At 41.3% G+C, this 24098-nt stretch overlaps 1 protein-coding gene across 5 annotated transcripts in view; it reads right to left on the minus strand.

The window, feature by feature from the left end:
• ntng1a (netrin g1a) overlaps window positions 1-24098 on the minus strand; it is a 327372-nt gene that overhangs the window by 36365 nt on the left and 266909 nt on the right. For all 5 annotated transcript variants that reach the window (XM_074621569.1, XM_074621568.1, XM_074621565.1 and 2 more), the window contains one exon: window positions 528-700. In XM_074621569.1, the coding sequence (XP_074477670.1) occupies window positions 528-700 (173 nt within the window). The remainder of the gene's footprint in view (window positions 1-527; window positions 701-24098) is intronic.

A 24098-nucleotide genomic window follows, 5' to 3' on the forward strand; every position in this document is an offset into this window, starting at 1 on the left:
GCTTTCCACCATTTTGAATTGTTTCCAAATCAGATTTTTTTTTTGCTACTCCTCCTACAAATTTTGAACAATCGTTACCAAATTTGGTAGAGAACATCTCTGGACCAAGCTGGAAAAAGTTACTCTTTTGGATTGTTGATGTTTCGTACAGTTTTGCTATAGCTGGCCCTCAAAGTTAACTCAAATGCTGTGGACGGGGCTTAAATTACAAAAAATGTCATATCTCCTGAACACTTTGTGCTATTGCGACCACATTTGGTAGACATGTGAAGATATGATGTTTTGAGTGACCATGCCAATTTGGTGCCATTTGGCCAATAGGTGGCACTGTAGCGGCATCATCTAACTATAAAAGAAGTATTATCTGGCAGGTAGAAGCAGATGTTCTTGACAACGCTGCAAGCAGAGGCCAAGAAATCGGCCCATTCCGGACAGGCACACACTCCGGACGGGCACTGCACTAGTCCTTTTAATTACTCAACATGTCTGTGGTGTGTGTGCATGTATGTGTGTGTGTGTGTACTCACAGATATTAGCTGTGCCCTTGGGGATGGGCAGGTAGGAGCCAGCACTCCACGCTCGCCCCTGGTAATTCTTCTTACAGCGGCCACAGTCAGGCCCAGTGGTGTTGTGTTCACACTCGCAGCTCAACTTCTCTTTGTCAAATACGCAGCTGTTGGCGTGAAGGTTGCACTTGCACCTGTCAGAGAGGGAGAAGGGTGGTCGGGAGGAGGGAGGGGGTGGTGGTGGGGTGGAGTTGAAAGAGGACAACCACGTCAACATGAGTGAATTTTCTGGCGCTGAATGAACAACAGACAGCTTTTATTTGATCGGACAATGCGGCTGAAGGGCAGCGCGTCCTTGACTGGCGGTGGCATTGGAACACAGTCAGAACGGCTAAAACAGTTGCTTCTTCAACTTCAAGAGGAGCTAGTTCAAGGGAGGCACGAACAAATCTGGCATCATTATTTCCTCCCTTTTCTTTCTTCCCCTCCACCCCCTCCACTCGGGGAAGGTAGCTCAGTTTTAATTGTCCCACTGGAGGATGCATAATTGTGGTAAGGTCACAGTCGACGGGCGAGGGAAGATCAGGAGGGAGAGGGGGACAAAGAGGTGCGAGGGGAGGCTGAGGAAAACAAGCCAAGTGAAATTGCGGAACAAGCCACCCGACGGCTTGTAGCTCCGTGAGGCAATGAATAGCTCAGAGTTAGCCAGAGGGCGGCATGGAGCAACAGCTATAAGTACGTTCGCTATGACAAATTAATATGAGATGAGACCTCAGAAGCATATTTTCAGTTTTGGAAGAGGGACTCCCTTAAGGTGCACTAAATCCTCACTCACATCCTGCTCACCAGAACCTTCATTTAACAATAAACTCAGCAAATTCATTTTCTGCTGTGGCTAGATGAGCATTGAGGGGCTATATCTGTTGAATTAATTTATGATCCTCATGCAGCATGAAGTACTCGGAGGAATATGGGGAATTGTGAGACCTATTTTTGAAGAACTTTGCAATAGTGAGCAACATGAGTGAGTGTTGTAAAATCTTCTACGTACAGTAAAGGCTGTGATGAAGCTTTGTGACAATGCATTTCAAGATCATCCAATGGGTTTTCAAATGGTTTATTTAACATTAGACATATGATAATATTCTCAGCACAAAAACAGGAGGATTAAATCTAAATTTCTACATCTTGTATGTTCAGTAGGTGTCTTCCTTTGTAACTGTGATTAAGTTACGTCAAAATGTTTCCCATGTAATGTCTACCCCTTGTCTATTTGCTGTTTTGTTGGTGTCCTACTATGAGAGAGTTTAGATAAGGATCGAGCTGGAATCACTGCCTGCTTGACATCTAATGCTGAAATGCGACACGATGCACTTCCAAAACATCAGCCCCATGCCAGGATGCTTGATTCTCAAAGATAACCTTACAGTTTCCAAAGCGCACCGTGAGTCACGGAACAGTGCCGGTGCCAACACTGGCTGTAACTTTAAATAAAAACTGGAAATCTGACTTCCAACACTCAATGACTCATCCTAAAATTATGGAACGGTAGCTGTGTTTGTTTATTTCAGGATAAAATGCTCAGAGGCAGACAAAATACTGTACACAAATACACTGTTGTTGTTACGTAAAAAACTGGCTGCTGTGGTTGCCAGAATTTAACCGTAATAAATAGGACAGAACTTTATTATGTTAGAATGATATTAAAACTGCTGATTTTGCCATATAAGTACAAATTGTTACCATAGAAAGAACCGCTGTTTTGCCATTTAATTAACATGAAATACAGCCTGTCTTCCTCCTTTGAAAGTGTCCTTTCATTCGACTATTTTCAAAAAATTTTTGTTAACTAGGAGTCAGGTGTAAGGCAGGATTCCATCCGTTCCTCAGGCATGAGAGAGAAAAAGAAAAGGTGTCGAGGAGATGACACAGATAGCCCCACTATGTTCGCCAACCTCACCCTGCCCATTCTGCTTCACCACAGCTCAGCTTGATCCTCACAGAAATATAACAATTTGGAGGAAAAGCACAGGCTTAAACCACTCACCACTCCTTCACCATGACCCTCAACATCTCTGTTATTCGCACCAAATTCAACAGTTCAACAGCTCACTCGGGTCTGATACCTGGTTACGTTTTAGATCTTGTTCCAGGTCGACGAAATGAAAAAGTCTTAATACTCTATGATCATGGATGCACCGTGTGCTTTTTGCAATTCAGCAGCACCAACAGAGTAACATCCATTTCAGCAGTCACGATCATTGTAACAGTCATTTCATGCATATCATTTTATTTTTATTAAGCTTATCAGTGCATTAGTTCTGATTTGGGGCATGCAGTATTGGGAGTAAGTAGCTCATGAAATATAAGGTGTGCAAAAGTAAGTAGGCTACACCTGTTATTAATGTCGGATACATTTTTAATCAGCATTTCATATCTCATGCTGCCCATGTCATTTCCAGGCTGTAGCGACAGGATGTGAACAGTAATAAGGCTGACACTCACAGCTGTAGTGTTTCTGTCTTCTCACATACCTCACTATAATCTTTGAGTTTTATTTTTAACTCTGGTTACAAATGTTGAAGGCCGACCCTGAATCAATCAGATGAGGGATTCTAAAGGATTTAGATTTGATAAAATGCAATCCAGACTGCCCTATTTATTTCAATTGTCCATATTTGTCTGGTTGCACTGACCCTCTATAATAAGTGATCATTGTTTGCTCATGTGATGGCATTTCTCTGGCAGCTTTCTGTTGCCTAAATTAGGTACTGAGCATCCCAGGTAAAAACTAGAATCGCTGCCTCGCGGTTGTATGCCTCCGCCAACCAGTCAAGTTTACGTCCATGTCTGTCCAAAATGTCATCACTTCATCATTTAATTGTATTATGCGCGGCACACACTACACAAGAATCAAGATTCCCCCCCCTTCCAATAATGGTCAGATTATCTTTCCAGATATTCCTCTGGTGTGAGTTATGTTAAGATTGTTTTTACATTCCCGATCTGTTAGTTTGTGGTGTTGTTGCTGTTTTGCCTAAATCATTGCTCACCACAAACATGTCGTTATGTGTGGCGTCTCTCACAGTTTCAAAATCTGTTAATATTTGAAAAATCTTTTAGTTCGGGCCAGCGTTTAGACATTCGTGTGAAATTGTCATAATTAGCATATGAACTCTTGAGTTATGGAGAAAAACAAGTGGATGCTTGTGCCAAATTTGAAGAATTTCGCTCCAGGCGTTCCTGAGATATCCCAAGAAGGGAACGGACACAATGACCTTGACCTTTGACCACCAAAATCTAAACAGTTAATTATTGAGTCTGATTGAATGTTTGTGCCAAATTTGAAGAAGTTCGCTTCAGGTGTTCCTGAGATATCGCATTCACAAGAATGGACCGTACATACGTACATACGTACATGACGGACGGACGGAAGGACAACCCGAAAACATAATGCCTCCGGCCATGGCTGTCGCCGGCGTGGCGGTAAAAAAAACCTATACATTTATAGTTATACCATTATAATTTGATTTATCTTTTATTTAACCAGAAAAGTCCCATTGAGATACAATATCTCTTCTGCCAGAGAGTCCTGGTCAAGATGGGCAGCAAGGAAAGAGTTTCATATACGAGTACAAACGGGGACAAATAACATCACAAAGAAAAACATACCAAAGCACAACAGCAGACACGAAGCACACAGGAATCCAAGGCTGAAATAATCAAAACAAAATAATGGCCTTCGTATATACTAGTAGTATTTTTGAAGAAATAAGAGCAGAAACTGTAAATCATTGGAGCCTCTCAAGGAGTCCGCTTTGAGGAGCTCAACTGTGACATCCTTTTATAACACTGGATTAAATGTTCAGCAGCTATCATAGTAATATACAGTGAGACGTACTGTAGTGAGATTGATTGAGAAAAAGTACTTTGAGTTGAGTCAGTGTCCATTAGTTGCTTAAATCAAGCCAAGATCAGAATCCCACACAGCCCTGCTCATTGCTCTTCTCTCCTTCTCTGTTCTAAAAGTCTGCCTAGTTAGTGTGCGTGTGTGTGAGAGGAGTGGGTAGAGGATGCGGCGTGAAACGACTTCACACGGAGCCCTTTGTGGTTTAACCTTCAGCTTCTTTTAACATCGCCAACATTTTAATCAGCGTCCAGGAATGATAGCGCCGTCGGCACAACGACGGAGAGCGCCAGAGAGGGACCTTAGGGTCTCGTACCCACCAGCGTTGTTGTGCTGCCAATCAACAGTGGCTCCTGAATGTGGCTACCAGGGGAGGCCGCGCAAGCGACAGCAGCTTCAAAGAAGGAGCCGAGTAAACGTGTATTTAACAGCATTTTAATAGCACATTTGCTCCAGGGTTCCCCGTGTGCGTACACTGTTGTGTCTTCATTTCCTATTGGGCCCGCTTCACTTTGAAAGCTCTGTGGGTTGTCTCTTCCTGACTTTTATCAGTCTTTGTATCCTCCTCTTCACATCTCTCTTCTCCATCCACCTATTAGTCTGTCATTGTTAACTCCAGCATCTCCTGTTAATAAATATTCATGGAGCTAAGGCATCTTTGTTTTTGTGTGGAGCTCTCAAAGTGATATTGCTTGAGGCATTATTGAGAGTGCCAGCCACCGCCTGTGAGCTAAAGGTCCTGATATGTATTCATAAAATTACCCATGAGGCTATGAGCTCAAATTGCTAGACGGGCGAAAAAAAAAAATAAAGAGGGAAAAAAACTTGACTGAAGTTTTGATTCCATTGTGTCTGAGGGAAAAACAGCAAACATATTCTCATATCTGACAAGAGTTTAAAGTTCTCCTTGAAAATGTGGGAGACAGAAGATATTGTTGTATTATTTTTCTTTATCCTGGTGGAAATGCGAGCCCGTTGAGACTTTAGCTCACCTGGAGCAGTGTGTCTATGACCTCTGCAGTAATGGGATTCTGATTGACACCGTGGGTGCGGACGACATATTGCTGCCGTCCCCACTGATGATGCCGGCAACGACAAACAAAAACAGAGCGACACAATGCCCTGTTTCCGAGGGAAAAATGGCCTTTCCTTTCTCTATCGCTTCAGCCATTATCTACATAATTACATTCAGCCAAGTTCATTCCCCGACACTGCTCCATTTTTTGCTCGTCGCGGCTTCAAAGCCAAAAGTATCAGCCACTAATTGATAGTAATTATCCATAATCCAGGCCTACAACATCCCCGACGCACAAAGCTGCTGATCCCAACAAATTGAGCAGACTCAACTCAACATGGTCCTTAAGTGGGTTAACTAAGTGAAGCAATTAAATTTCAATCTAACGCCCAGGTGTTTTCATACGCGAGCCAATTGGGTCAAACACTTTGTTAATAAACACTTTTTTTAAGCTGTCGGGGGGGGGACGGGCGGTTCAGAGAACACTCCGGCTTAATGATGAAAATGAAATAGAAACACAGGAGTGGCTGTTAAAAAGGCCTTGAGGTGTGTGTGTGTGTGTGTAGGCAATTTGTTGTCATTGGATGGATAATTGCACAACACACACACACACACACACACAAAAAAAAAATTGAATTTACTGTACTATATATTTGTCCCACCTGATCTCCCCAAACACACACACGCCTCTGTAGCGATATAGCAATTGACATATAGCTTGCAGGTGCACGTCTGTATTGGCTTAAAACAGATCAGCCTGTCTGCTAACGTGTTACCTGCTAATTGCCTCCTCTACCTCTTTCCCCCCCGGCCTGCAGTGCATTGTGGGAAGGGGAAGGAGTGAGATATCAGCAGCAGCTCTCCTGGGATGGACCTCAGACCCCAGCCTCCCCCTAATTATATCCTTCGCCAGCCCTCCTTCTCCTCTCACTAGAAAGTGGGCAGTTCGAGAAAAGTGGAGGCTGTGAGAAAAGAAATCATGGCACATTCTCTGCATTACTCCTCTCTTGAATGTTTTGTTCAATTTATTGGCTGGAGAAAAACACATTTACTGAGCCGCTGCCTGAAGAGACATTATAGGCCTGTTCGGTATATACATATGCAGTTTAACCTATCTAACATTACAGATATTGCTGCAGAATGTACACAGGGATGAATACATCTGCTTCATTTATCTGCAGACTAGTGAACAAAGGGGAGAAACTAGGCAACGTAGTCTCATACAACGGTTCATATGATATGTTACGAAAAGTTATTCCTCATTTTTCATGCGTTTTCCTATGAATGTCCCGCAACACGAGAACTCCAGTCTTCTCAAAATAAACTTCCGCCTTCACAGGAAACAACTCGGTTCGGTTAAGGCAACAAAACTACTCAGTTAGGTTTAGGAAAAGATCGACTTGGTTAGGTTTAGGCAACAAAACTAATTAGTTAGGTTTAGGAAAAGATCGACTTGGTTAGGTTTAGGCAACAAAACTAATTAGTTAGGTTTCGGCAACAAAACAACTTAGTTAGGTTTAGGCAACAAAACGACTTAGTTAGGGTTTGGAAAAGATTGACTTGGTGAGGTTTAGGAAACAAAACTACTTAGTTAGGATTAGGAATAGATCGACTTGGTTAAGTTTAGGCAACAAAACTACTTAGGTTTAGGAAAAGATTGACTTGGTAAGGTTTAGCAACAAATGTACTTAGTTAGGTTTAGGAAAAGACCATGGTTTGAGTTAAAATAACATCATAAATGGTGTAACTTAAGTACAGAAGTTACATGACAAAAACTACTTAGGTTTGGGAAAAGATCACCTTGGTTAGGTTTAGGCAATAAAACAACTTAGTTAGATTTAGGAAAAGATAGTTTGCAAACGTGGTTTGGGTTAAAATAACACCGTTGACAAATATCAACGTTGACTTCTGGTTTCACACGGGTTACGAACAGCAGTCTCCTGGGTGAAAGTCTGGTGCTTTCTGACCCACCTATCCACTCCGACCTCCTCCCTACGTAGCGTTTATACTTCCTGGTTCAAAACTACATGGACTACATGTGAATTGATTTTGTGGGATATATGAATTACAGTGCATTACTTTTCGTAGGTATAGCTATACAAACAATGTATGAGAACACTGACCTGGGGGTAATAACAGAAAGAGCTAGAGTTTCTGGTGAGTTCTGAGTTCAGTCAGAGGGTGACCTGAACAGTGAACACACAGACACAGTCAATGCATCTAGCTTACGACTAACGTACAGTTGGTTCGCAAGGCAGAACATTTGCGTTGCGTTCTGTCTGAACACAGTTCATTTTAAGTCCCCAGTACAGAATACACAGCTTTTACACAGAGAGACCATCTTGAGTATTTAGCAATCGTACGAGAACATCTCCATCATTTGTAACTTCCACATTTTGGACTGGTAAGGCTGCTTGTAACAGCTGGAACTGATGGCAGAAAAAAATACTTGAAGTCAAAGAAAAAGCAAGAATGATTATAAGCAGCCAGGCTCTTTTCGAATATAGTTTTAGTCAGGTGCACAGTTTTCATTAGAGTCTGTTTAAATGCAGCATACGTGAACAAATTACTTAACGCAGGGGAATTGAGTCTATACAGAAGCTACAGTCATAACTGCTTAGTTGCACTGTCTGGCCTGTGCTCATATTTACAACAATACATATTGGAAAAGTGATCCGATGCTTAAGTAGCCAATTAAGCGTAAGCCTTGGAGGGACACGCAGAATAGTGACCCAGCTGCTGAACTACGGCAGCTAGCTTCCAAATTGCAGCACTTTAACTTATTTTAATGATGGTTTTGGTGAGCTGATGAGCGGTTCTGTTGTACGTTTCACAAAATAATTCATTATAAATCAAAATATTGCCAAAATAAAATGTCATGAAAATATAAACTATTTATAAGCAGCCAAGATAACAGAACAATTTATTTTGTCATCCTTGCACTGTCAGTTCAGTCCATCTCCGGTTCCCTGCATTGGGGGTAAATGTGCCGTCTGCCTGCATCAATCCGTCCGGGCCATCCATCTATCGAATCCTCAGCATTACTAATGTATGCAGTTGGACATGCTATCCAAGCAGGAGTCAATCAGGAGGTCTTTACTGCCTGTGACATGCCAAGCCAGTTCAATAGAATCGACATGCTGGGCCTCACTGATACTGCTCTCAGCTAAAGACTATTGGCTGTGGACCCGGCGACAGAAGATGCACTGCGGAGGAGGGAGAGAGAGAGCTCCATCGGTGGGAGGACGGTGCCGTGCAGATTCGAGGCGAGGCCAGGTGGAGAAGAGATATTAAGCGATCTTGTCATTTCATAAGCGACATCGCTGACTGGAGCCCTTAAAGGAAGTAACTCCCCAAAGATCCTGCAGCATTGATCCGTTTGGGTCGGTAGCTAGTCCGCAGACTGCGAGAGGTTAGACTGCATTTGACCTCTGCGTGTGTGAGAGTGAGAGAGAAAGAAAGAAAGATGTGTAATGTAGCAGCATAAAACCTTTTCCTCATCCACAGCCACACATTTTCTCATTAATATTCTACCCTTTTTGTACAAATAAATATTAATATTTTTGACCCAGTATCACCAATTTATTCAAAAAAAAATTATTATGTTGTTTTTCAAATTTGTATGGAATAAAACTAGAGTAGAGTAGATTACTGGTGTCACTATTTGACTGACAAGCAATCTCAGGGAGGAGCAGTGAAATAACACCATTAAATTTACTCAATAGTAGGAAAATAATAAAAGTAATTTGTTCTTAATTGTCTTCTGTTATCTCGTTGCTGCTTGCTAATGTCACCAGCCATTAAACTTTGGCAACCTTCTTCCTTGTTACATAATACCGATGTCTGGGGCAGACATTTCCCCATTGCTGCGCCCACCAGGGGCCAGAATCTGAAACCAGGGTAGGACCCAAAGAGCAGGTGTAATTACAGAATATGTTGGCACTTTCCCAGCTAGCAGAGGGGCTAACACTTAGCATCTCTTTTCCCTCTTAAACCCCGGGCGAGGGGTCATTAGTACAGTAGCTGGGGGTGGTGACGGTGTTCACTGTTGTGTTGAAAATAAGAGCCTCTGATAGACCAGAGGGGGCAACGTTTTCCACTAAATTAAATGAGAAACTGCATGGCCTCTGGTGATTAATGAGAACGGCAACGGGATGTCAAGAATAGCTTGACGGAGTGACTGCAGGTGTGTGAGAGAAGACGGGAGAGATCGGGTTTGTGTGTGTTTTAAATCTGGGCCATAGGTTCTGTATTTGTGGCAGTTTTTAGGCTCTAATGAGTCAGTAAGAGTATATATTTAATATGGGGCCACCCAAAACTTTAGTGTAGCCAAAATGACAGAAAAGTGTCACCACTAAAAATTGCATGTTAGATTTAATGTAATCTGTACTGGAGGGTTTTCGTACCAACTGCAAAATATGAGGAAAAAAATTAAAATGTATACAAACGGTCACTAAAACTGATTTATTTTTGCAGATTGACCACTTCAGCAGGGGAAATGTGTTTATGATTTAAAATCCGTGAAAAGTAGGTGCAACATTTGCGGCATAGTTATGTTATTGAGCAACCAGAGAAGACACGAGATAGAGACTAGACTTAGAGGAAGAGAGGAAGAAAACGGACGCATACCAGCTATATTACATTGCAAATGAAATGACAGAAACAGCGAGTATTGTAGCAAAGTAAAAGGAACATACTAAGTGCACTTTACGGGAGCTGTCCGTTCAGCACCACCAAACTGCAACACAAGCCAACAGACCAACAATGCAATCTAATAAAATAGTGAAAAATGAGGATTTTATTTGAGGATAAACCCCCTTGAGATGCATCATCTTGTTTTCAAGAGGGTCCTCAGCCAAGGCTGTAATGAGCATATATATGATATTCAGTATGTGGTCACACTAAACCCTTTAGCTGGCAAAATGACAAAGAAGCAGCGCTGCTAAAAATTGCATGTTTGCATCGATGTAATCCAATATTAGAGGACGTTTTCAAGTATGATTGCAAAATATGAGAGGGGGAAATTTATACTAATGGTGATTGGAATTGTTTTATCATTGCAGATGTATTTGTGATTCAACATCTGGGAAACACAGGTGTAAAATTTGCGGCATATAGTGGTTTTATTGGGCAGAAAGAGAGAGAGAGAGATTAGAGAGTTTCTCATCATCGATGCTTCAGTTATATAAACCAGCTATATTGCAATGAAAACTATCTGAGAGACAGAATATTGCAGTAGAAGATGCAAAGATAAAGTGTAATTTACAGGAGCTGTCCGTTCAGCACCACAAGCCAAAAGACCAGCAAAGCAGTCGGATTTGCCTTTTTGCAGCAGAATTTCGTCAAACCAGCGACACAAACATGTAGTCTAAAAAAATCCAAAAAATGTAGCAATCACAAAAATGTATTTGTTTTGTAATTCAAGGAAGCCTTTTCAACTAAATCACTGACCTTTTTCCTGAGTGCTATTCAACAGTACAGTAGAAAAAGGCTTCCCAAAAACAGGTCAGTGATTTACACAAAGAAAAAAGAGGGGGAGCCGCTGAATATAGAAATGTGAGATGATTTTACATTATAAATATGTGCATAAATACAGGCACTTAATGGCATAAAGAATACAGAAAAAAGGCTTTCCTTCCCACAGCCTTCCTTCTTGCACTAAGCATGTATGATTGAAATTTCACAACATTGTTTTTTTAACCAACATTTCAATGTCCGCAGCAGAAAGCATTATTTTACTCAGCTTCCTCCCAAATATGGACAAAACATTTTAAAATTCAACATGTCCTCATACAACGGTTCGTATGATATCTTACGAAAAGTTATTCCTCATTTTTCGTGCATTTTCCTACGAATGTCCAGCAACACGTGACGCATGTGTCAATTTACGCTCCAGTCTTCTCAAAATAAGCGTCCGTCCTCACAGGAAACAACTTGGTTAGGTTTAGGCAACAAAATGACTTATTTAGGTTGAGGATAAGATCCTGGTTCGAGTTAAAATAATACCGGAAGTGGCGTAACTTAAGTACGGAAGTGACGTGGCAAATAAATCAACGTTGATTTCTGCTTTCACACGGGGTATGAACAGCGGTCTCCTGGGCAAAAGTCTGGTGTTTTTTGACCCACCCATCCACCCCGACCTCCTCCCTACGAGGCGTTTGTCGCTCTTCATACTTCCTTGTTCACAATTACATTGATTATTAACGAATTGATTCCGTTGGTTACAATCCTTAAAACTGTCATTTGATACTACTTATGGTTGGCATTTAATCTGCTATACAGCCATTACATGTAAAAGCATGTATGATCATTAGTAACCTCTGTTTATAGGAGGTTTCATTCATTTTCAGTGGCGGAGTCCGCCATTCACATGCTGGATTCAAATGGCGTGCACATGCACCAGGGATTCACAGAAAATGCAACATGCATTTACTGTATTCTTTGATTACAGTAAGTCACTGAGATTCAGAAGACAAGAGTGACATTGCACATAATTTGTGTGGATTCGTCCCATAATGACGAAACTCTGGGAGTCCTATTTTACCACCATTAACCACTGGTGCCAAATTAACCAAATCTTAAGTATAATAACTTGAAATAGCCCATAAGTTCTTATTTATTGTCTGTACATTCAAATGAACTCACCTGCTGTACAGCAGTGTCAGTTAATACTACAAAACCAGCAGTGACGTTAATATATGCGGCTCTTGTGATAGTTTGTTGACCACTTAGTGAGTCAAACCTATGATTTTTTGCTTAGACCTCCAATCACCATCATCTAGCATCATAATCACCATCATCTCAGTCATCACCACCCAACATCACCACGGAGCCATCGTGCTCCAGTAACTTACATTACTTTGCTAAGAGAGCAAAGGTCTGGAAAATTCAGTACAGCACTTTTTCTTTGTTTGATTGTTATTTTCCCGTCCTTTGTCAGGTGCAGCTCTATTGTATGCTGCTGTTCTGCTTGAAGGCTAAAGCACCGTCGGATGGCCATACATAATGAGCGTCTGCATTCATTGGCCTCCCCAAAAGATAACTCGCTCAGAATCGCTTTTCATGACTCAATGATCCCATTATCAAGCAGTTTTTATTCATCACTCCCCGTCGTCTTCAGATCAGAATCAAATATCTCGCTTGGGGAGGTTTGGGGATCTTAACACGTCGGCGCCGTCACCGTGTGTGTGCACACGAGGCAAATTAGACAAACAGGAACAGTATGATGACGCTGTCAACACTTCTCCCTCTGTTAGAAATATCTGCTTCAGTTTATGAGGGGGAAATACTGCCATATGGTGTTTTCTTCACTGACGTAGCTCTCTTCTAATGTCACCCATGCCGATATGGCTAGCTCAGTGGGATGTCTGACTCATGAGAGGGTGGCCAACTCCTTTTGGCATTTTTGATTATGTACTACTTTACAACTCATCACCACTTTCTTTCCCTTCGGTCAAGGTGAGCCTTTCAAGTACCCTTGACGTTTTGAGTTCATTAGCACATGAGTTATCAGGTCTTACATATGTTATTATCACATCGATAAGTCATTTTAGACACAAGTACCGTTATGTGATCATAGATAAGAACTCATGTCATCTTTTTATGGCCTTTTTAACCTACTCTATTACTTTATTGCAAGGAAAGAGATTGCTTTATGGCACAAAACAGACAACCCTAATGCCAGACAAGAATGCCAATATTATATGATTCGGCAAAATCCTAGATTATTTTCCACAACAACGATTTTCTTTCTCTCTTTCTTTCTTTCTTTTTTTTACATCCAATGCCAAGATGTTAAATTCTTGCTTTCTACAAGATCTAACTTGTAGATATCATAAAAATGATATGGTTAGGGAAAGATTGTGTTTATGGCAAATAAAATATGGTTATGTACATACTTGGTTAACCCCTTAAAACTCAGACGGCCTGCTGGCACGCCCATCCCCTATTCTTTCAGAGTTTGCAGTGGGCTCAATTTTCAAGCTGAAGTGAAGATACTGGTATCATATAAAACTATGGAAACCTAAGGAATCCATCGGTATCAACCACGCTAGCATGTCGGGAAGAACACTAAATAACACTACAGAGTTACGCTAAATTTTGGTGAGGTACGTGGGTCCCTTGACCTCTGACCTCAAGATATGTGAATGAAAATGGGTTCTATGGGTACCCACGAGTCTCCCCTTTACAGACATGCCCACTTTATGATGAGCACATGCAGTTTGGGGTAAAAAAAAATTGTGTTATGTGAATGCATTACAAATATGTTATTTTCTCCTATTCTAAAAATGATATGTTTGAATATGTCTGCATACTTGGGTCCCTAAACACTCTGAAAATTACATAAATGGGGTATGAAAGGAAATCTGAGACTCATGTGGATTTAATGAGTCCAATTGCATGTGTGATGATGTTACCCATAGTAGCCATTACATATAGTTTTTTAAATTTGACCTCAATGTATAAAATGACCTGTGGTGACCTCTAGGATAATCACAGCCTCATGAAACTTTACAGCCACAAACTAGAGACTTAGAGCATTCAGAGGATGGATGGCTTTCCCAGCTAGATTAACAATGAGCAGCTTACTCAACAGAAGTGCTCGCCATCCAATCACCGAAAAATGCAATTTAAAAGTTTTTCAAACCAAATCACAGCATGGCTTATTCTATGATGTTCCTCAAGGTCTTGGTGTCTTAATGTGGTATTTTCGAGGGATTTTTGACAATTTATATCAATTATTGAGTGGTTAAAAATGGTTAAATTGCTGCAACAACTTATAAGACATACTGTAAGTGAGCATGGGAATGGACATCATATACTTCTATCATCATGTTCTCAGCGGAAAAGAGGGCGGAATGGCAAGGGATTCTTTTTTTAGATCTTTTCTGGCCGCTTATTTGGGGGAACTTGTTAGCAGGCAGTTGTGTATTTACACATCCAGCAGTTACAGAGCAATATTAGCATTCATTTGGAGTCGTGTCTCTGGCCACCTGGGGGATGTAAGTCCAATGTTCACTCTCCTTTTAGCTCTGTTTTTCGACCTCAGATGTCTGAGGAAAATATTGGTCTCTTTAGCAACTAAACGCTCCACTATGTTCACCAGCTAGCTGCCAGCTTTGTCTGTGTGCTCTTTGGTGCTGGGCAGGAAGCCTACAGTGGAGTTTTAAGAGCTTTTTCACAGAAAACAACTGCCTGCTGCGGCTGAAAACAACACTATGAGAACAATAATGGTGAACCAAAACAGTGAATTTGCAGGCCTCAAAACCCAAACAATGAGCTGATGGCAGATGGTGGAAGGGTCAATGGAAAAATAACATTTAACAGTGTATAATTTGGAGAAACATTGGCACTGTGGAGGCTCCCACTCATCTCTGTATTTATCACACCTAAAATCATATCTCAATCTGAATTGGTAGATTGTTTTAAAAATGTACTGTAACTTTTCAGATGAAAATATTCCACTGATATAACCGTATTCACAAGCTCACAATACATAATGAGTTAAAAATAGAAGCATGTTTAAAGTGTTTCTGAGTGGAGTGTTTTATGTTTTTTCCAGATGGCATTGACTCTGCGAGTGTTGCCAACATCTCCCCCACTCTCTACCAGTTACCAAATCATCAGTGTGGTGGTGGTGGCTGCGAGTGAAGGAGAGGTCAATGAGGGGATTAGTCATGAAACCCTGACAGGAGGGCCCATTATGAGGGCGGCAGTAGCCGACAAAGATGGGGGGGAAGACACGTCGCAAAAAGGCCTCTCCATTAATGAAATGGGTCACCACATGAATGTTGAATGTGCTCTGTCGACAGCGAGGAAGAGGAAATGCCTCCGATATGGCTGCTTTCGGCGTCCGAGACCCCTTTCTTGCACAATAGAGGAGAATTGGCCACCCTAACTTGGAGATAAAAAGGCTTTATGAGAAATCAGATTGGAAAGTGGTTCATTGTATCCTCTGAGATTGTCATGATTTTAAAGCAACTCCATGGTAAACAGTTTGTAATTAATCATTTGGTTTGTATGGGGGTATTAATGTATGGATCATGACAGGAATCAAAGATGCTGCCTGCGTTATCTTTATATGTGTGTGTGGGGGGATTTTAGATTGAATTCTTGCTGAACTAGATTCGGATTTATGGAACAAATATGGGATGGATATTGCCTGGAGGATATGCACACACACACAGAGACAGCCCATTTACACACACACACTAGCCTTAGTTGTGGAAATACTGTATACAATGCCACCACAGCCCATATATACCAGTGAAGCGTGACTTGTCTCGTCATGCGAGACGCATCGGCAGTGCAGTCTTCCAGTCCACGACATAATTCCAATCTGTTGTCTGCACTGCCGCTAATAATGTTAAACCCATCGGGAGAGAAATCAATGCGCAAAATATAAGATGTGTATTATCAGCAATGCAGCACTCCATGAGAAAACAAGTGTATCAAGTCGAAGAGTAAACTCCGGCTTCTGAGGTGAGAAATGAATGTTGCTTCATCCCTGAGAACGGGGAGAGGGATTTGTCGAGGCGACGCGCCTCCTGTCCTCTGCTCCGCTGATAAAATCTTCATTCTCACTTGTAGCTTTGCTCCTCATATCTTTGGACTCGGTCGATTCCTCTGGCCTGTGATAAATAGCACGGGATTGGCTTGTACACCTTCTGCGGGGTTCAATGTCAGCGACATGGCGGCTCATCACTGGATTTCATTTGTACATAAAGCTCTCCGTGTACTTGATTTTATCTCACAACTGAGCTGTCCTGTGCCATTTACACTGTGGCAAGGATTTGTCTTTCATCTTGATCGTCACTGTGAAATACCGACATGAGCTGTTTCTAGTAAGAGACGGCACCATAAAATCCTCTTTTTGAGTGGACCCTGTGGTTTTTATGAGCGGGTTGCCATTAAGTGTGTTATGATAAACGGTGTCGCGCTATTCCGCCGAACAATAGTTGGTGGCGGTAATGGTCCGAAGAAGCATAGCAATGCGCTGACAAAGGCAATGACGAGAAACCACAGACTGTATATACGACATGACAGCTTCCAAAAAGTGAAGCCAAAACATCTGGATTGCCCCCTGGTGGATGGCTGCAGTATAGGTCATAAATCCCGTCCCCTCCATGTTAGTGGACGTGACATGGCCAAACTGAAAAGTCAAAGTACAGGTCATATATATATTTTCCAAAGATGGTTTCTGTCATTTTAGGTAGTTCTTATCAAGCTGATGTATGTTCAAGTGTTCATTTGTCTGATAAGTTTGGTTTTCATTAGTTATTTGATGCTATAAAAAGGGGCTGAGACGTCAAGATTGACAGCTGCTCTGAGTGAGATACAACTTTAACTTTCCATAACCGTCGCCAGTCTGTGTAATAGAGCATGAGTCCATTTGATCATAAATGTAGTTATAGGGATGTTATGGTTAATTGTTGTGTCTTTCTAGCCAAACAGCTACCGTGGTGCTAATGTAGCAGCTAGGTGGCTCACACTAGCAAGCTGCAGCTGTGCTCGGCTAGGGTGGGTTCGTGGGCGGGATCTCGACATTGCAGCTCCAGCCCTCCGATCACTACTGTGCAGACTCTGGCTCCAAATGACGTCAAAATCTAAAGATGGCAGCTCCGGGATATTTTGGCTTCACCTTTGTACAGTGGGAGGAAGTGGAGACGAGTCGTCCATCTATATACAAAGTCTACATGTGAAACACTATGAGCTTGCAAACATAGATATAAAAAATTGGCTTTGCAAATCTTTTGAGTAACAACATGTTTGTTAGACGTTTGGTAAGAATCACAGAATATAAAAATTGCTTTTATTCGTTTACAAGTAAAGGCTACAGGTTTTCCTTTACTAAGCTTTTAACAAAAATGCACATTTCTATATCATTTAGTGCAACCTTTTGTGATAATGTCATAGTGCTTTTTTCATGTCATATTTAATACTATAATTAATAATTTTACAGTAATGTTATTTGTATTACTTACAAATGACACTGAATGTTTCTTTTATCTGATTCTCCCCCTGAAAATATCAAACAAAAATTAAAAAAATGTAAAGACTTTATTACAAGCATTACCAGCTGTATTTGAATTTTTTTTTATAAAATTGTGATGGTTTAAATAGCTGTTAATTTTAGGCTTTGAGAAGTACTTAATACTGCTGTTATAAGAAATAAGGGTATTTTATAGCACTATATCAAAAGCAAAGCCTGCCAATGTCACCTGGTTGCCTTTCCTCACATAAACCACTGTACGCCTTCAGGGGTTTCTATAGGCGTCTCCTTTATCAATGCATACAGCAACTTCATTCAGACGGGGAAACAGCTCAAAGCAAATACTCCGCTTTTTGTATTATGAATATTAAAAAAATGAAATATCACGGGACTTATGAAAGTACAGTACAATAGGTTTAAGCTGGATTGTCTTTGGAAAAGGAGCAATTCAGCAAACAGAGACTAAGCAGTCAAAATCCATCCTTCTTTCATCCTGCCATTTGTATGTGAGAGTGGTAGTCAGCGTGGGGAAAGACAGAGGAGATTTTAAAAAAGGCAGCCAGAAGGATCTGCGCTTGGAAAAAAGGTAGTTTATACATGGGAATAGTCTGGGACTCAGAAGTCCACCTTAGCACTCGCACTCATATTCACCTTCTAAAGGCACGCAGGGTAAATACAATGTGCTGCTCAGACAGATGGCCTTGAACGATGAGAATAACGTTTTTATTTGCTGCAACAAAACACATTTTTTCTCATAACTGCAGCAACACCCAGAACACTTGTTTTCTTTCACAAAGACCAGGGAGGTATGGATATACGTTTTTCCCATTATTCCACGTTTCTGTCCACATTGTAGTTATCGATATGTGAGATATGAAATGAATCTCAATTGGTGCTCTATGGGACTTTTATCTCTTTAATGCATGTGCATCTTTTAATAATGAGTGGGAACCCCGTGTGAGTTTTCTCCAAATTAAAAGGATTGCAGTACTTAGAAATAGCATATTGATTTTCAACTAAATTCGACAAAAGTGCCTGATTTCATTGCTCCTCCGTGAGACGCGGTACTATCTCGGTGAAGAAAATGAAATGCCTACTTTAACTCGCCTGATTAATTTCGTTATCTGTGCTGTTTACGCCTTGGGTTAGACGAGATTCACTTCTTAAGCTCCATTTTTATTGTGTATGTTACAACAAAAAGTGCACAGATAATGGCATACCACTTTGAAAATCACATCTTAAACAGGCATTTCAATTCAAAGTATACGAACAGGTTGCAGAATACTGTGGCACATTTCAGATGAATTGCCATGTACCTGTCAGCTGCTTTGGCAGGTACATGGCAAACGTCTTTCATGAAATCATGTGCTGCTATTTATATGATATTAAATCACTGTAATTCAACAAGACATTTTTTATGCTAAATGCAGTACCTGTGAGGGTTTCTGGACAATATTTGTCATTGTTTTGTGTTGGTAATTGATTTACAATAATAAATATATATATATATATATACACATTTGTATAAAGCAGCATATTTGCCCACTCCCATGTTGATAAGAGTATTAAATACTTGACAAATCTGCCTTTAAGGTTCATTTTGAACAGATAAAAAATGTGCGATTAATTGCAAATAATCCTGGACAATCATGCGATTAATCCCGATTAAATATTTGAATCAATTGAAAGCCCTAATTATTCTACATATAAAGTTAGTGTAGATTTTGCTAAATGTTGTTCTTTGGTGCCAATTTGGTTCCCTAGGCAAAATAGCTGGTGTCTCTTGCATCGCAGCTAATTCCACCACCAATCCTTAGGAAAAAATAGGTCCTATTTAATAGGCTATGTAGTTATGTTGTTGTTGGGTTTTGGGGTAATATTTCAAAATAATAGTATTAAAATAGTATAAGTAAAACATAGTAAAAGTTGTGAATTTAGAAAAAAAATGTCTCCCCTCATTTGGGCCACCCCTAGCATTCGCCTATACCGCCTATGCCTAGGGCTGGCCCTGTTTTAATTGACTAATCCTGTCAAAGGATGGCTGCGTAAAGACCTTCATATTACCCTCACTATTCATATGGTGGTTGAACATGGTTGTAATAAGCCTGCACCACTGTAGTATCTACAGTCTACAGCCATGCTAGCAGATCTGGGCTGTACTTAGCATGTAGCGCAAAGCACTGCTGTACCTAACATTAGCATACTAACATGCTCACAATGACGATGCTAACATGCTGATGTTGAGCAGGTATAATGCTAACCGTGGCCACTTCAATTCAGCCTGTTAGCATGATAACATTTGGTAATTGGCCGCTGAAGGGAATGTCATTAGTTTTCCATGGATATCTGTACAAAATGTTATGATAATCCATTGAAAAGTGACCAAAGTGGTGGACCAACAGGCTGACAGGCCCCACATTGCCATCCACAGAGCAACGCTGCTGGCACTGCTAAAAATATGGCCCCTCTCCTTAATGAGAGCTAATTAAGCATCTGAACCAAGGCCTGATTGACAGGAAAAACATCATCACGCAGAATATTTTTGTCCCACCATCCAGGAATATGCCCCATTTTTGTCCACTGCCATAGAGGACACAGACGTGGCGGCGATGGCCCGATTATTGCCAGCAGCCTTATGCAGATGAGTGTGCACAGGCAGCTGTGGCCCCTAGATATGGCGCACTACTACGCTCTGCTGCCGCCAACGCCATGAAACTCATATTCTGCCTCCGCCTATCGCATTTTTCAAATCCGCCCTCTCCCCATAGTCTTTCTTTTTTACCTTCACGGTTCACATGTGTACCGCTTGGGGAGGTTTTTGCAGCTGGGAATATCCAATTAATTGGACAGGCGGACCAGCTTCTATATTAATACCGCCTCACACAGGAACACACCCACTACAGCTGCCTCTAGACGGGGGAAATGCTTGAGTAAATGATTGTGACTGGTAAACGCTCAACACAAGTAAACTGCTGGAAACAAATTCCACATTATTGTTCTCATTATCTACATTAAGAATTTCAAAAGGAGAGAGGTCACAGCAGGAGCTGCATGAGGACAAAAAGGGGACTGCAGGTGTTGAGACTGGTTAAAACTCTACAAGGACAAATGGAACTAATACATCATATTAGGATTTATGTTTGCCCCTGCTTCTCTGCAGCTGGAGGTTGGTCCCAAAACTGTCTAACGCTCTGTTGTCCAAACACCCAAGCATACTTCCAGAGGAACAGGGTGAGTAGAAAGTTTCTGCCCCAACTGATAAAAATTTCTTTTGAGCTCCTCAACCTGGCAGACTCAAGCAGGGAGGGCGCCGGCTAGAGACGATCCGAGGGAGGAGGATCAAAGGTGGAGAGGTGGAGAGATGGGCTGGACGGAAGTCAGGAGCGACAGGTGATGTAGGTGTTGATGGAAGAAGGAAGAAGCAGACAAAAGGGAATAGAGGCAGCTGGGACTGCTTGGCAGCCTCTGAGTCAGAGACTGACTGATTGAGCTCTGTCAGGAACAACTATCACAGATGCAAGAAGTGAATTGAAGGTTCATAACAGGTCAAAAAATTACAATAGTTCCAAGTAAATCCGAGTCCAAGTAAAATTCAGAGCTGAATGAAATCTTCAAAAACAAAGATACAAAATCTCGACAGGTAACCGCGAACCTCCAATGAGAGGAGTGATGGTATTTCAGTTGCAAACTAGAGGTCACCAGTTAATAAAACATCCTACGCTTCCTCTCCCGGCGGACTCACGCGTGTAGAAAGGCAGCTCACAGCTTCAAACCCAACCGACTCATACCGCAGCAGAAACAAATAAAAGAGAGAAACATTTCTGTGCACACTTTGAAGTGAGAAGGTGGATAAACAAGAGCATGGAGGGGAGAAGGCAAGCGCGGGTCAGAGGATTTAATTTATTTTTTACAATGTGTGTTTGTTATCTAATCACAAAGTAAATAAGTATCACTACAATACAGTATGAAGTGAAAATAAACGTGATAAAGAAACTATGTTTCATGATGGGGGTGCTAAAAAGCAGATGGAAACAAACGACGTGCACTTTTGAGGTACTTTACTTGAGGATTCCCATTTAATGCTATTCTATACTTCTACTCCACTACTTTTCTGATGGAAATATCTTACTTTACACTTCACTAAATTTATCTGACAGCTATGGCCTCTAGTTATTTTACTCACATCCTCCTATATTTATCTTGTGACACTTTAGACATCGAGGTCAGCCCGCTGCTCCTAAATGCTTAGGATGGGCTAAATGTGTAAAGTGATTGTATATAAAAAGTGGACGTAGTCACCTAGTCAATTTTGGCCGTCGCCATCTTGGATTGTGGTTATTTGCAACCAGAAGTAACACGAGAGGCTGGAGCTAAGTACAACCGAACACTGAATAAGACATTTTTAGGCAAGCAAAAAGGTTATAATTAACTTTCATGAACTGAAAAAACACAACACCTAGACCAGACAACGCCGTGGTAGCGAGCTGTCAATTCCAAGGTAGCCCCGCCCTAAAGCATCCCCTGCTTTATGGTCTATTTGACTCTAAATGGGACCATAATTTACTAAATGAACATCATGCTGTATTGAAGAAGACTTGAAACTAGTGATTGAGACCATAAACTCATGTTTACAATGTTTACTGAGGTAATAAATCAAGTGAGAAGTAGGCTCATTTTCTCATAGACTTCTATACAATCAGACTTCTTTTTGCAACCAGAGGAGTCGCCCCCTGCTGGCTGTTAGAAAGAATGCAAGTTTAAGGCAATTCCACATTGGCTTCACTTTTCAGACCCGGAGTTGACCACTGGTTAAACGAAGAGGTTGTATTTCATGTATGTGATGTAAGTGACGTTAAAAATAAAGTTTAATTTGTGTAAAAAGTTAAAACTAGCTCCACCTCGATCAGCTACGACAGTAAAATGCTATTTGATTATCACACATTCGTCCCATTCACATTCGTTAATGGACAATCTGCTGCAATGCTTTACTGCACAAAGTGACATTACTTTATGGCACAAAACTGTACGCAGAGTGGTCTGGTTCGTAATGGTCTAATAATGGCAATGTCATCTTTGCATGAGCCGGAAGAGTTTTTTGGAAAAAGTGTCAGTGTGGACAGCAAAGTGACAGATTGATGAATGGGGGCAGAATGAATCGGGTGTATGATTACAACCACTTTACATCTCTGGCCTTTGAGTGGCAACCATGAGTCATCCCTGGATGCTCCGCTTCCACTCCCATCATTCTACAGTAAATATGACAGAGACGCATTAGACACTTTTATAGCCTATCTGAAGTTTCTAATACCTGACTTAACTCATTTTTGCTTGTCTAACAAAAGGCTGTGGGGTCATTTGATTACTGCCATAAAGCCAACATGTGGCGTGGATGTTAACAGATGGTCCAAAGATATCCGGACGTCTCGGCTCGGCCCTGTCCAACAAACGCGGCATTCTCCCACACAATGACTAATGCAGACTGCTGATTAAAAAAAAAGGAAATGCAGAGCACAGCGGAAGGTAAATAGATGCTTAAGGTGGCACAGAGAGAGAGAGAGAGAGACTAAGGAGGGTAGACAAGTGAAATGACTTATTCAAGGGAGAAGTGGGCAGGGAGAAACATGAAATTAGCACAAATAGATTATCTGTCGACTACAGGCAGGCCGAAGAGCAAGCCAAGCACTGTGGAGGGAGAGGGAGAGGGAGAGGGGAAAAAAGCAGATTGACTTCTTGTTTGTTCCTCCCTTAGGGGAGATCCGATAGAGCCATCACTCACCAAATTGCTGATCTGTAGTTGAAACAGCTGTATCCAAAGCACACATGCACTGAACTGCACGCCAATTAGAATGCACAATAGTATGACCCATGCGCCGTGGGAGGGAGGAACTGTCTAATCTTTCACATCTGTTATATTTGTGTATTCCTCAGACGAAAGCTTTGCTTTATGGTACTTTTGGATATGATTGGAATAAGTCTACACTAATATAACAGAGCAGTGAGAGTGTTTAAGGAAATAGTTTTGGGGAAACATGCTTATTTGCTTTCTTGCCAAGGGTCGGATGAGGAGATCAATACCACTCTCAAACATGAGAGATGTATCAATCCTCCCATCTGACTCTCGGCAAGTAAGTGAATAAATACTCTCTATTGAACTATTCCTTTAAGTAATGATATCTAATTCCCAATGATGTATAATGTGCTGCATGAATGACTCTTTTGGCCAGAGAAAAAGTCCCAATTACATATCCGTCTGCTACTTCAGCACCACGGACAGCGCTGTGGATGCATCAATACACAGCACAGTCAGGCTGCCGACGTTTCAGAGCCGTGGTCCCGGCCATAGATTGTAACTTGCTCAAACCTCAGTCAGATACAGGATCAATGAGCCAGGCAGGCTAGACTAACATATTCAACTAAACAACCCCTCTGCCTCTGCTCTCTCTCGCTCTGCTACTAGGGGATAGAGAGAGGGGGATGGTAGGTTAACATATCACCTACTGCTAGTGGCAATGATGACTAAAGTGTGATGACATATTTACATTCTGTGGGCGGTGGCATAGCAATATGATTGCAACAGATGGATTCCATACCATTTATAGTACATATTTCTATACATTTTGAGATATTATTTAATACATTTTGAGAATGTTTCTCAAACCAGACAGTGTTTTAAAAATC

Source organism: Sebastes fasciatus, chromosome 21, assembly GCF_043250625.1.
Source record: "Sebastes fasciatus isolate fSebFas1 chromosome 21, fSebFas1.pri, whole genome shotgun sequence".
Lineage (NCBI taxonomy): Eukaryota > Metazoa > Chordata > Actinopteri > Perciformes > Sebastidae > Sebastes > Sebastes fasciatus.